Source organism: Archocentrus centrarchus, chromosome 23 (assembly GCF_007364275.1).
Source record: "Archocentrus centrarchus isolate MPI-CPG fArcCen1 chromosome 23, fArcCen1, whole genome shotgun sequence".
NCBI lineage: Eukaryota > Metazoa > Chordata > Actinopteri > Cichliformes > Cichlidae > Archocentrus > Archocentrus centrarchus.
In genome coordinates this window covers 19,518,735-19,532,522 of record NC_044368.1, presented here as the reverse complement: position 1 = coordinate 19,532,522, position 13,788 = coordinate 19,518,735, and the positions used below count along the sequence as shown (strand labels likewise).

Genomic DNA, 13,788 nt, shown 5'->3' with positions numbered 1-13,788 from the left:
TTCTCATTTGTTCATGATTCTTTAGATTTTGAAATGATATGTTTGAGATTTTTTTTAGCCTACTTCACTTTGACAGACAGGTTACATTTAAGTGATTTCTTTATTAAACAGGTTTGGCAGTCATTAGGCCTGGGTGAGGGTAGTGAAACTGAGCTCAGCTTTCAAAATAATGTGGTTAATCACGATAAATTCATGATTTAACTGGGGGAAGGTGGGGGGATCTTTGTTTTAACTCGGGTTATCTTTGTGTAATACTAACACACTCTAACACACTTTGTGTGTATGCCAAAATATCTAAATTAATCCGCTGCCACATACAGTTTTCTAAAACCACAACTCAAATATGATATTTTGCCAGGTAACTATGATTTTTGCTGTAATTTTGAATCCAGGTGACTGTTATGTCATCTATCTATCTATCTATCTATCTATCTATCTATCTATCTATCTATCTATCTATCTATCTATCTATCTATCTATCTATCTATCTATCTATCTATCTATGTGTGTGTGTGTATGTGTGTGTGTGTTGTAATGTGTGTCTCACCCAGTGGAGGGCAGTGTGTGACCAGGATGTCAGTGTTGTCTGGGATCTGGTTCCACTTGTCCAGCAGAGCTTGACCTCTCGGCAGGTTGAATCCCCAGCCGTAGTACCAAGGCTGCCTGGAGACACACCCAAAGAAAGAACAACAGTTATAACAAGCCCCCAAAACACAGACAGGATCATGATGGATGTCTTACAGGTGTCACAAATCTCACTCTTTCTCTGCTTCTAGTTCTTCAGCTTTACGCTGACAACACTGATCCCTGGATTTGAGTAATACACAGGCCTTTTTTTTAAATAGAGTTAATTAATAGAGTCTAAATTGTACAAAAAAAAAAAACAGCATTGAGGTTCATACAGTAAGTGAAGACATTACCCTGACTTTAATAACCCCACTGATTGCCCATCAATCTTACTGATTATAAGAAAATATGCTGGAACTGCTGTCCCCATGACAGCCAGTACATACACATCGACTGGTCCCACCTCACGAGACTGAAGGTGGTTGTTACAGATTTACAGCACTGTGAGTGCATGTTTCAGATCATCAGATGACTTAAATAGGACCTGACTGACAAAGTAAAGAAGCCTAAAAGACCTCAAAAAAGGAACACATCATTCCATAATCTAAAGAAACTCATGAAGAAATACAAAATAAAGCCACTGACATTTACCGGTCTGGAAAGGGTTACAGAGCCATTTCTAAAGCTTTGAGACCAGCGAACCATGGTCTGATGGACTGATGAGACAAAGGTTAAAGTTTCTCCAGAGTCTGCATGTAGAACTATGTATTCTGTTCTATACCAGGAAAGTCTTGAAGGAGAACATCTGCCCATCAGTTTGTGCCGTGAAGCTCAAGTGCACTTGGGATATGCAGCAGCAGAAACACACCAGCAAGTCCATTTTTGAGTGGCTCAAAAACAAAAACAAAAATCAAGGTTTTGGTGCGAATGATTTAAAAATCGGATTTCTTTGAACAGGCCGTTCATGCTCGAAAACCCTCCAATGTGGCTGAATTAAAACAATTCTGCAAAGAAGAGTGGGCCAGAACTCCTCCACAGCAATAAGAAAATCTCATTGCCAGTTACTGCAAATGCTTCATTGCAGTTCTTGCCACCAAGGGTGGCACAACCAGCTATTAGGTTTAGGGGGTAATTACTTTTTCACATAGGGGCGGGTAGGTCTGGAGAGCTTTTTTCCCTTAATAAATGTAATCATCTTTAAAATCTGCATTTTGTATTTACTCCAGTTATCTTTAATATTAAAATCTGTTTGATGATCTGAACCATATATAGTACCAGACTGGTACTGTACTGTAACTTTAAAAAATATGCAAAAAACTAAAAACTCAGGAAATACTTTACTAATTTCTTTTTTTATACCAGTCTGTATCAGCTCTGTATTTTATTTTATTTTATTATATGTGTTCTGTGTCTATCACTCTTCACTGTATCCAAAGGACAAATGGAGAACTCATTATGGTGAAACCTTCTTTATATGAGCAGTTCTCATTTATAAGCAGAAGAAAATGGATGGATGGACGGATTATAGAAGGCATTGTAAGTCACAGATGAAAAACTAAAAATTAATTAACAAGATAACACATACTGTAAAAGCAAGATAAAAAGAATGCAAAAGACAATAAAGCTAATAAGAAGAAAACACACATTTTTGAAATAATATGTGGCCAAATTGTTTCTGGATCATGGATAAAGAGCATCTTGCACAAAGAGTAAGTGCTAAAAAGTGAGTGTGATTTTGGAAATATTGCAGCATGCAGACCTTGGAAAAGATAACATATATAATAAACTTGTGAAATTCATAATGTGAAATTTTCGTTGGTAATGGTTGTGATGAATCTTCTTTACAATGACAGTCTGGAATTGCTTAGAAAGTCCAGTTTTTCCATGTTTGGCTCTGTAACACTTTGGCAGTGGTAGTAAATATCTAACCTGTGAACCTCTGTAAGCTGTCTGCAACATTAAGAAGTGCCTTATTCACAAAAATGCATGGAGATCACCAAAGTTGACACACAATACTAACCCATAATACTCTAACAGTGTTTAGTGGTGTTTTTCTATGTGTAACTTTGTAATACTGATGCCTAATCATCCATACTTTCAGTGCCTAAACATGTGGTTCAACCTTTGGCATGAGAAGGTCCTCTAGGGACTTGAAGAGCAGCCATCTAATGGAGAGCAAGGGAATGAATCAAATAGTTTTGAGAGGGGGGAGTAGAAAGCAGCATTAAACATCTATTTGAGCACAGCCATTCCAGGAATGTACCAGGATGAGAAGACAAGGGAGAAAAGAAGAGAGGAGGAAAGCCTTGACGGCTGTGGCTCATGTCCCTTTACTTTGATAGCGGACACCTCGGCCTTGAGTGATGCAGAAGAAATTAACATGTCACTTACAATCTGTACTCCGATCCATCTTCCTCCACAACATGCTGCACGCTTGCGTACATGTGTGAAACCGCAGGCAACAACGTCCGCCGCTCCTGCCGTGCAACCAACTTTTTATAAATTGCTGAGTGCAGTCACTCAAAACACCAACTTTATCGCAGTGGCCATTGCTGACACGTCTGTGCTCAGTGAAACATCAGATGAGGATTTTCTGGAATAATTTCCGGTGTGTGTGTCTGTCTGTGTGTGACATGCTTAGGAACTTCAAAGACACGTGAGTAGATAAAGACAGGAATGAAGATATGAAGAAATATCTGTCACAGTCATTGTTTTTCACCTTTCTTTGTAATTAAGAAAGCTAAAAATGGTAACTTGGAGGTCAATGGCACAGGGACAACTGGTCAAGTACATGCAACAGTGCAACATGGGAAATCACCTCCTATTTCAGCTGGAGTGCATGCGATTAAAATTCCATTACTTCATGAGCATCAGAGACTAAACATTTCCGACGAATGATCCAACACTGCCCATGAACACAAGCTCAATAATTTACATGGTGAATATTAAAACACTGGCCTTAGCATATTAATAGGGCCTGTGGAATGTAATATTCATGTCCATCTTAACATAGACGTCTCAATTAAAATAGATGAGCTCAGCTATACGATTGATGCTGCTGATTCTCTCTGCATAAATGTAGAGATAAAGAAAGCAAAGGAGAAGACGAAAACCAGTAAAGAGCCCACACCCTTTGTGATAATGACCAACATATGGAGATTCATTTTAACAGAGCAATAGATAAGCTAAGAGAAAGATTCATGAGGATAGGGAGAACAAGTGGTGAGATGCTTGGCTGGATGGATAGCCAGGCTCAAATAATCTTTTTGCTTGTTTTATTTATTATAAATCATGTACACGTTTTACACCGGACTGTGATGTTTGCAAACAACATTGTGATCTGTAGTGAGAGTAGGAAGCAGGTGGAATGAGTCAGGAGAGGTGGAGTTATACACAAGAGGGATGAAAGTCAGTAGAAGCAAGACAAAATACGTGTGTGCATGAGAGGGAGACGGGTGGAAAAGCGAGCATTCAAGGAGTAGAGATAGTGAAGGTAGATGAGTTTAAATACCTGGGGTCAACCCTCCAAAGCAACAGACAGTGGACAAGAGAGGTGAAGAAGAGAGTGCAGACAAGTGGTGGTGGTTTGTGAAAGAAGAATGGAAAGGAAAGGTTTACAAGCTGGTAGCATGACCTGCTATGATGTATAGATGACATATAATGACCAAAACGACTGCAAGGAGGCTTTCGTTGTAGCACCCTATACATCTTTGTGACCAATTTCATGTGGCAACCAAAAACCACTTGCCAATTGGTCAAGAAATACATATTTTGCCTTGCGATCACTGGTTACCAGGGGATAAATGGTTGGTGTCCAGGTGTGCTTTAGCAATCAATGTCACAGCAATGGCCAGCAAGCTGCAGCAACCACTGGCAACCAATAGGAGAATATTAGGAACTGGTGGGTACCAACGGGTCTTTAAGCATGACGGCATGACAGGCCCTGATCAAGAGGTTTTGTAGCCTAAAGATAACCAAAGAACATTATCAGGAAGCCTCTTCTGGATGAAAGCCATGTGATTAGGCTTGCCGCTTCATGTGAACTTTGGTCAGTTGTACACTTTCTTATTTGTCCGTCCATTCTGGCCATCCATCCCGGCCCTGGATAAGCTGGATGGACAGCTTATCCAGGGCTGGGATGCATGGCCAGGTCATGGGGGCAGCAGCCTAAGCAGAAAAGCCCGGACGTCCCTCTCCCCAGCCACCTCCTCCAGCTCATCCAGGGACCCCCAAGGCACTCCCATGCCAGCCGAGAGATATACTCTCTCCAGCGAGTCCTGGGTCTGCCCTGGGGCAGGACATGTCGGGAACACCTCACCCAAGAGGCATCCTAGTCAGATGCCCGAACCCCCTCAACTGGCTCCTTTTGATGTGGAGACCCTCCCCAATGGCTGGACTCCTCACCCTGTCTCTAAGGGGGAGGCCAGCTACCCTTCAGAGGAAACTCATTTCTGCTGCTTGTATTTGCGATCTAATTCTTTTGGTCACTACCCAAAGCTCATGACCATAGGGGAGGGCAGGGACGTAGATTGACCAGTAAAACAACAGTTTTGCTTTTACGCTCAGCTCTGTCTTCATCAGGACAGACCGGTGCAGCGTCTGCATCACTGCAGATGCAGCCCCGATCCGTTTGCTGATCTCCTATTCCCTTGTCTCGTCACTCATGAAGACCCAGAGATACTTGAACCTGGGGCAGCAACTCGTCCCTGAGCCGGAGTGGGCACTCCACCCTTTTCCAGCTGAGGACCATGGCCTCAGAGTTAGAGGTGCCAATTCTCATGCCAGCCTCTTCACACTCTGCTGCGAACCATTCCACTGCAAGCTGGAGGCCACCACCTGATGAAGCCAACAGGACTGCATCATCCACAAAGAGCAGAGATGAGTTCACCAGGGTGGAAGCCTTCTGCCACTTGGCTACGCCTAGAAATTCTGTCCATAAAAATTATGACCAGGATTGGTGACAAAGGGCAGCCCTGGAGAAGTCCAACACCCACGGGAAACAAGTCCGACTTATTGCCAGCAATATGGACCAAGCTTTTGCTTATTTGGCAAAATGATATTTTTGAGATGTACTCTGCATATTAGAAAATAACAAGGCTAACTAGTAGGTAAAATTTTAAAATCAGTGGCAAGTTTTATATTTTGAAAAATTATTTTGATAATGTACTGGAATCAACTGAAGCTAGTGCCTGTCTAGAAGGCAAAGAATTAATCTTGAAACTGACAGTATGCTACGTAATATGTTTGGAATAAATAAGTATATATCATTTGTGGGAGGAAACCAGAGTACCTGGGGCAACCCACACAAACACAGGGAGAAAAGCTCCACACAGAAAGGCCCCAGCCAGATGGTGGATTTGAACAGGCTGGCGACCTGTCCTGGGTGTACCCTGCCTCTCACCCTATGACAGCTGGGATAGGCTCCAGCCTCCCGCGACCCTGAAAAGGATAAGTGGAAAAAGATGGATGGATGGAGGGATATATCATTTGTAGTTATTGGTCTAAAATATTCAAAGCAGTTTTAGCTTGTGCTTGCATGATGTTGTAAACAAAGCACAAGGAATTAGTGATTGATCGCTGAGTTCCTGTCAAAACTTCTGGAAACAGTTTCTTGGAATAAAAACTTATAACAGGCTTTTCAAGACTCTTTGCAAAATTTACAAAAAAAAAAAAATCATCTTAAATTTGTCATAAAGTCTCCCTAAAACACTGATGGTCTAGTCTGTCATTTTGTCAACGAAGGATTATAGTATCCTTTCTAAAGCACTGCAGCTTGTTTTAATTTGGTACCATCAATCATTTTGTATGGGAAGGCATCACTCTCTTTCAAACAGTTTATATCTCATTTTACCAGCAAACCTCCTCATAGTGTCCACGATGCCAGGAAAACGTGTCCATGCCGACTGTAGGCGTCTCCATCACAGTTACTAAAAAGAGATTATCTCCTGTGAGGAATTGACCGTATCGTCTTTCTGAGAGAAAACCACTCCTGTGTTTGCTGAGCAAACCCGAGAATAACTGAATGTAATTCCACTGATAATATCCCTGCTCTAGAATTATGTTTTTATCAGGTAAGAGATTACAATGGTACAGGTGATTTGTGTTAACTTACAGGAGCAGAATCAGGGAGCGAACAGGGAGCATATTAAAGATTCTGTTAATGTGCTAGGCTCCTATTTGTTATGGCTTTTACAAAGAAAAAAAGAGGAGAAAACAGATGTTTGTGCTAAAGAACTCAATCCCCAGGCACATCTTCAGGCTGCACACGGGGAGAAAAACAACAGCCATGAAACCATTACTTTCATTTCTCACACTCACACAAGCTCTCTCTCATGCTAACATTCAGAGCTGCTGCTTCACCTCCTTTAAGGACAAGAGGAAAAGTCAAACTTAAATGCATTTTGGATTGTGAGTTAAGGTGTTATCACAAACCAATATTCCACTCTTTACTTGGGTTTTTCAAGCATGTGGTAACACTGTTTATGTGTGTGCATGCCTATATAACAGAGGGCCACTGATATCACTGGACTGAGTCCATGAATCATTGAATGCCTCTTCTACCTCATTCTCTCTCTTCTTCATCTCATCACATATCTGTGCCTGTTTCCCCTCTTCTTCTCCTCCTCTCTTCTTACTCCTCTTGACATATTACTCCATCTCTCTCACTCTTCATTTCTCGTTCTCACTCACCTCGTTAGCAAGGGAACCGACCTGCTGCCAGGAGAGCAGCCTGCTCTCTGTGAGGCTGCCTTCAATGTTGAGAGGGAATTTTTTACAATGGAGACAATGGAGCTTTTCTGAGTTTTTCCTTTCTCTTCCCAACAGGGGAGAGAAAGAAACAGAGTTTGGAGACAAGTCAGGGGGAAGTAGGACTGTGTATCCAACTTTAATATGTTTTTCAAATCTGGCCATAGTTCTGTGTATTTTCAAGTAGCAAAACCTAAACCTGAAAGGTCAGTCAGATTATTATAGAATGCCTTTATTGTCATTATAGAGAATGTACAATGAGATTGGAGGGTCACTCCTGTTCAGTGCCATGCAGTAGAAAGTCAAATATGATCTCTCCAAAGATAATTGCATATTTACACGTTTAACAGTTACTGATAAACATTAATCCAACAGTCACTCTGGTTTTCTGACAGTGTGTTGCTGCCTAGAGGGATGCTGGGCCACCCCCCGGTGCTATACATTGATAAATTTTGAATTCATATATTGTGATGTTTTTTTTAAGCACAGTTCCAGTGGGGCAACTCAGATGGCATAATTACCTTGATAAAGTATTGTGATTACTGATTACTCCTTTAAAAAGCAACTTACCGTATTTTTCGGACTATAAGCCGCTACTTTTTTCCCACGTTTTGAACCATGCGGCTTATAGCCCGGTGCGGCGTTTCTGTGGATTTTTCTTTAACCACCAGGGGGCTCTTTAGCAGGATATGAATCATGGGACGTCAAAGTTGGAAATCAAAGAAGAAAGCGCCAACAAGTGCTAGCAGCAGGCACAAAAGAGATTTTTTTCAAACTCCCTCATCATGGAAACCACAAAAAGAACTTCCTATGATGCCGCTTTTAAGTTGAGGGCTATCGACCTGGCACTACAGGAGGGAAATAGAGCCGCTGCACGTAAGCTCGGCGTGAACGAATCAATGGTGAATTGACTTGTTATAACTCAAATTTGGGGTTGTCTGTCCCCCTCTGCTGAGTGCCGAGTAATTGTGGAAAACCGAGAGCGGCGGAGATACCAGCGGCTTATAGCCCGGTGCGGCTTATATATGTACGTTTCCAGTTTTTTCCAAAAAATTTGTAGGTGCGGCTTATAGTATGGTGCGCTCTATAGTCCGGAAAATACGGTACTTACTTTACTGATTACTTAATTTTGGAAGTAACTAAGTAAGATTACAAGTTACTTTATTAGTTACATTCAACAGCTGCCAAAAAATGATCGTCTGCCAAAAAACGATTTCTGGTATTTGCCAAAAAATGATTGCCTGTATTTAAACGGCTAAAACTGACTTATAATGACCTATAATCTGTGAATCATGTGTCAAAGGTATATCTCATGAATGATATCAGATCAGTTTGAGAGAGAAACAGCATTTCTATCACAAGGTAGAAGCTGCACTCAGTTTTTGGCAAAGTGACTTTTATATATTTGCTCTTTATCAAGGTAAAAACTGTCACTGACATTAAAAATTGTCTTTTTAAACATAAATCTGGCTAAGAAGGCTGCAGAAATCACAAGAAATGTAACATCACAGTTCTATAACGATATTTTAAGTGGCCAAAAAGCTCTTGATTGATTATAATGTAGGTACAATAATACAGACTCTTAAAGTTTGTTGAAAAAGGTTATTTCTTCATTTTATATATAAGCCCTTCATAAATCATGCTGACTGCACTCTATTTACCAGTATAAGCAATGACATTACACATGAAAACACACACAAACATCAGAATCACTTTATGGCACAACAGTGTTACTAAGTAACGTGTTACTGACAACACTGATTATAGACATAATGGTTGTAAAGCTTGTGACGTCTATTCATTAAAGCCCTCATTGTGCTAGTTTCTTTTAGCTCTCATAAACCAGTGTTTTGTAGCAACCTTGGCTATTTAGCCAAACAGCTAGTAACGCAGATGCTTCCTTTGTGACATTATGACTATGGATTACAGCAAAGAAAATATGTTTAACATTGTTTAAATACTACAATTAAATGGAACTGCACATTTGTCTGTATCCTCTGTAACTTTATCCACATGACCAATAAATTTCATATACTGATTTCATTCATCGTTGAGAGCAGCTTTCACTATTAATCTAAATTTTCAATGGATTTTATTTTTGTAAAGTCATGTAGACAAAACCGATAAGACAAAAGCAAACGTGTATCATTTTATTGAGTCTTGTATAGTCTACTGACATTTTCTTTTATTGGCTAAAGGTATAATATAACACAGTCTGATGTAGCAGTCGAATTACTCTATCCCACAGTGTTCAACTGATGACTGAATCTACCAAAACAGATGTATAAGCTATACTATTTTATACCATCAAAATACACACTTTACATACTGTCCTGCTGTAAACATCAAGATCTTACATTAGTGTATCAAAGTAATCCAGGTGTAGAGGAAGAAAACACACGTACGCAGTCATAGTGGAAGTGTTAAAAAGAAAAAGATTTAAAGGGGGATGTTGCTGCAGTTTTAAGGTATACAAATGGGAGGTAAGAATTACAGCAGATTAATAAAATGAGGTCCATCCTACTGTTTAACACAAGCCCTGTGCTAATCACTACATGCACTGACACAGTGAAAACACCCAACTGTGATCACCTCTGCTAGATTTAATTAACTACTCATGACTTAACAGCCCTAATAACAGCCTCGGAGGTAGGTTGGGATGGAGTGCAGCAGTGCGCTCACACACACACACACACACACACACACACACACACACACACACACACACACACACACACACACACACACACATAGCCTGGTTTCTCTTGCAAATGTATTCATGCCTGTTAAATTATGATTTTATTTCAGACTTCTTCTGCCTGACATGTGTTTGCACCTGCTCGCCACATTCACAAAGAAACCTCACTGGGAAGTGAGCAGTGGGGAGCACAGGATCCCCTGAGAGTCCCCAGCTCTGACAGAGGTTGATTGCGAAGCCTCTGCTAAATAATCTGGCAGGTGAGACCACCTGCTGGTTCAAACTAAATTTAAGCACCACACAAAGTACTTCCTATGTATGGCATTGATGCAACTCAGTATTTACACCTAGTGACTACTGAATATAAGAATACATTAGTACAAAATAAAAAAATCAATATATGACCTGTTAGTAGACAGCAAATTAGCTAACTGAAGACAACATATTGGACATGGAATGGACGTGCTCAGCAGCAATACTCAGGTAGGCTGTGGCATTTAAACGATGCTCACTTAGTACTAAGGGGCCCCAAGTGTACCCAGGTCATATCCTCCACAGTATTGCACCACCACCAGCAGCCTGTACTGTTGATACAAGGCAGGATGGTTCTGACCCTACCATATGAATCTCTTAGCAGACATCAAGACTCAGGAGACCAGGTAGCAGTTGTCCAAATGCCTGCTGTCCAAATTTGGTTAGCCTGTGTGAATTGTAGCTTCAGTTTGCTGTTGGTAACTGGCAGTGTGATCTGCTGCAGCTTCAAGGTTTGATGTCTATTAAGAGATGCTCTTTTGCACACAGTGTTACGAGTAGTGGCCAGACTGCTCTGTAATGGTCAAACATCAACAAAGCATTTTCACCCAGAGAGCTGCCGCTCACTAGATATTTTCTCATTTTCAGTAAGCTCTAGAGATTGTTGTGTGGGAAAATCCCAGCAGATCAGCAGTTTCTGAAATCCTCAGATCATCTTGTCTAGCACCAACAGCTATGCCCAGTTCATAATCACTGAAATCACCTTTCTTTCCTATTTGGATGTTCAATTTGAACTTCAGCCGGTCATCTTAACCACGTCTACATCTGTAAATGCTTTGAGTTGCTGCTATGTGGTTGGCTAGTTAGATTAACCGTTTAATGCCCATTAAAGTATATAAATGAGTTTTTTTCAGTTTTTGATACTTCTACATCATCATGTTCCCCCTAAAAAATCTACATGAATTGCACAATACATCTTTCAGCAAAAAAAATTGCATAAAATCAAAAATTTAGCAAATATGAAATAAATTAAAACTACAAATTAATGTTTCTTTTTTAAAATTTATTTGAAGGCTCAATAAATTAAAATTTGAATTTTCTGCCAATAATTTTATGGTTCAGGCTTTACTGGGTTAAAGAACTTTCTGTTTAGCACAAAGCTTATAAAGAAACCTAGTACCAGACTGAGCAACAAATTTGCCTAACTAATATGGCCATGGACAGAACAAGTAAGAAGTAAGTAAGAGATGGACTGAAGAGCAGCGAATGTTTGATCGTGATTACGATATTAACAAGCAACCAGGACCTGAACAACAAGCAATATATAGTGAGGTTGGGAGGGGAGGCAAATATTGAGGCAATCCTCCCCAGCAGTGCTAGTGTTTGGTGTGCCCCAGGCACTTCAGCACAATGGACAGCTTCACAAGTAGTAACAGATACTGCACTGCAGCATCTGCAACATTTTGCCAAATTAATAAAAAAAATTAAAAAAAATGTCAGTGAACATGTTACAGATACGGTCAATAATATGCAAAACTGCAGTGTGCCAAATATATTAACTAACTGTATTTATTAGGTTGATAGAAAACATAATCCGGTGGCTTTAATGTTCCCTTCAAAATTGGTGCTTCAGTTAAGCTGTGTGGGAATGCATTTTGTAGGAGAGAGAGGGCTGTGTGCCAGAGTGAGTACTGCCATGAAAAAGTTAAACCTATTAGAAACGTCTGTTATGGATTTCATTATTTTTTGACGAGTCTGCCACATTGAACAGCCAACTCAACAGCTCTGAGTAAGTTATTACATCTACAAGACTGCTATATTGATCCACACACAAAATAATTAGACAGTCTGACCACTAGCATTTCACAAGGAATTAAATAAGCTAATTCCAAAATGGCTCTAAACTCTTTGCAAAGGTGTTCACAGATGACATTGTACACATTTAGCTGCAGTTTTAACCAGTTACACTCTATAGGCAAATGTATTGGAACACACAGAACCAGTCAAAAGTTTGGACAAACTCAGTGTCCAAACTTTTGACTGGTTCTGTACATTCAACCTAAAGAAACTTTAATGACATCTCACTCTAAATTGATCCCCCCTTTGCAGCTATAATGGCTCCCACTCTCCTGAACAGGCTTTCTACAAGACTTTGCAGTGTGTCTGTAAAAATTTGTACCCATTTTTAACCAAAGAGCATTTGTAAGGTCAGACACTGAAGCTGGATATTAGGAATCTATTCCAGTTCATCCAAACGGTGTTTGATGGGGCTGCAGTCAGGGCTGTGCAGGCTAGTCAAGATCTTACACACTCTCATCCAGCCATGCCTTCATGGATGTTGATTTTTGCACTGGGACACAGTCGTGCTGGAACATAAAAAAGGCCTTCCCCAAACTGTCCTCAGAAGGTGCAAAATGTCTTGGTAAACAGGAGCAAGAACTAAGAGGCCCAGGCTAAAACGCTAGCGGTGTGGCCAAATACTGCATATTATAGTAGGCAATGGATTGAAATATAATATGGTTTAAATGCCTGAAATAGCAACAACAGTGACAAGACAATTCAAAGCAAAGTCAAGAAATCAAAGAAGGCACCAAAACATAACAGAAAATAAAAAAAACTCAGTTTTCTGGACTATAGATTCAGCATACTGTGTTTTGAAAAGCAGAGGCCCCCACAGCTTTGCCTTCCACTCGTCATCCCCTCTCTCCTCCCACACAAAGGGATTAGCACTGCTTGTTTAAGCTAATTTGACAGTTTTAACTCAATAGACATGGCAGCACTCGTGGACATAAACAGGCATGTGCGCAGAGGCAAAATCTGCACATGTGCTTCAGTGTTCACATAGCCTGTGGTGATACATGCCAAGCATGCAAGAGTTTGACTTACTCGGCCCACTCAACCCAGCGGGACGCCGAGTTAGAGAGACACAGAGAGGGAACAAGTTGTTTTATATGTTGCAAAGAGACAGTTCTTCACTTTAATTATTTATCATGACTCAAAACCACTGCAGACATACACTATTTGATCCCCCCCATCCATGGACAGACTTTGATGTTTAATCACGGGAAAGCACACACGCGAGTATGACCACCATAGTAGCTTGATCCTCACAGCAGGAACCCAGAGAGGCAGAAACAGGACAAGAGCCACTGAATGAGAGGATGGGGAAAGAGAGACAAAAAACAGGATGGTACAATTTGCAACCCAAGGGAAAATGGAAAAAAAAAATTTTTAAATGCAGGAATAGTTAGTTAATAGATGTGGGCATGATGAAGGAGATAAGGAAAGAGGGAACTAAATAGAGGAAGAGAAGAAGCGAGGGAGGAAGACAGTGCTGAAAGGCAGAGGATATCTGACTCTGACAATGAGGAGGATTAGAGATATGACAGAGACCAGCCTGCAGCACCCTTCTCACTGTCACAGTGTCTGTTGTGGTGTACTAACACCACCTTACTCCATCCATCCCTGACTCACCACTTGTTTTACTTTCCTTTACACACACACACGCACTCATATACTGACTG

General features: G+C 40.6%; 1 protein-coding gene across 1 annotated transcript in view; it reads right to left on the bottom strand.

Annotated features, from left to right (window-relative positions):
• mpped1 (metallophosphoesterase domain containing 1) overlaps window positions 1–13,788 on the bottom strand; it is a 97,137-nt gene that overhangs the window by 14,092 nt on the left and 69,257 nt on the right. The window contains exon 5 of the mRNA XM_030720531.1: window positions 548–663. Coding sequence (XP_030576391.1) covers window positions 548–663 — 116 coding nt within the window. The remainder of the gene's footprint in view (window positions 1–547; window positions 664–13,788) is intronic.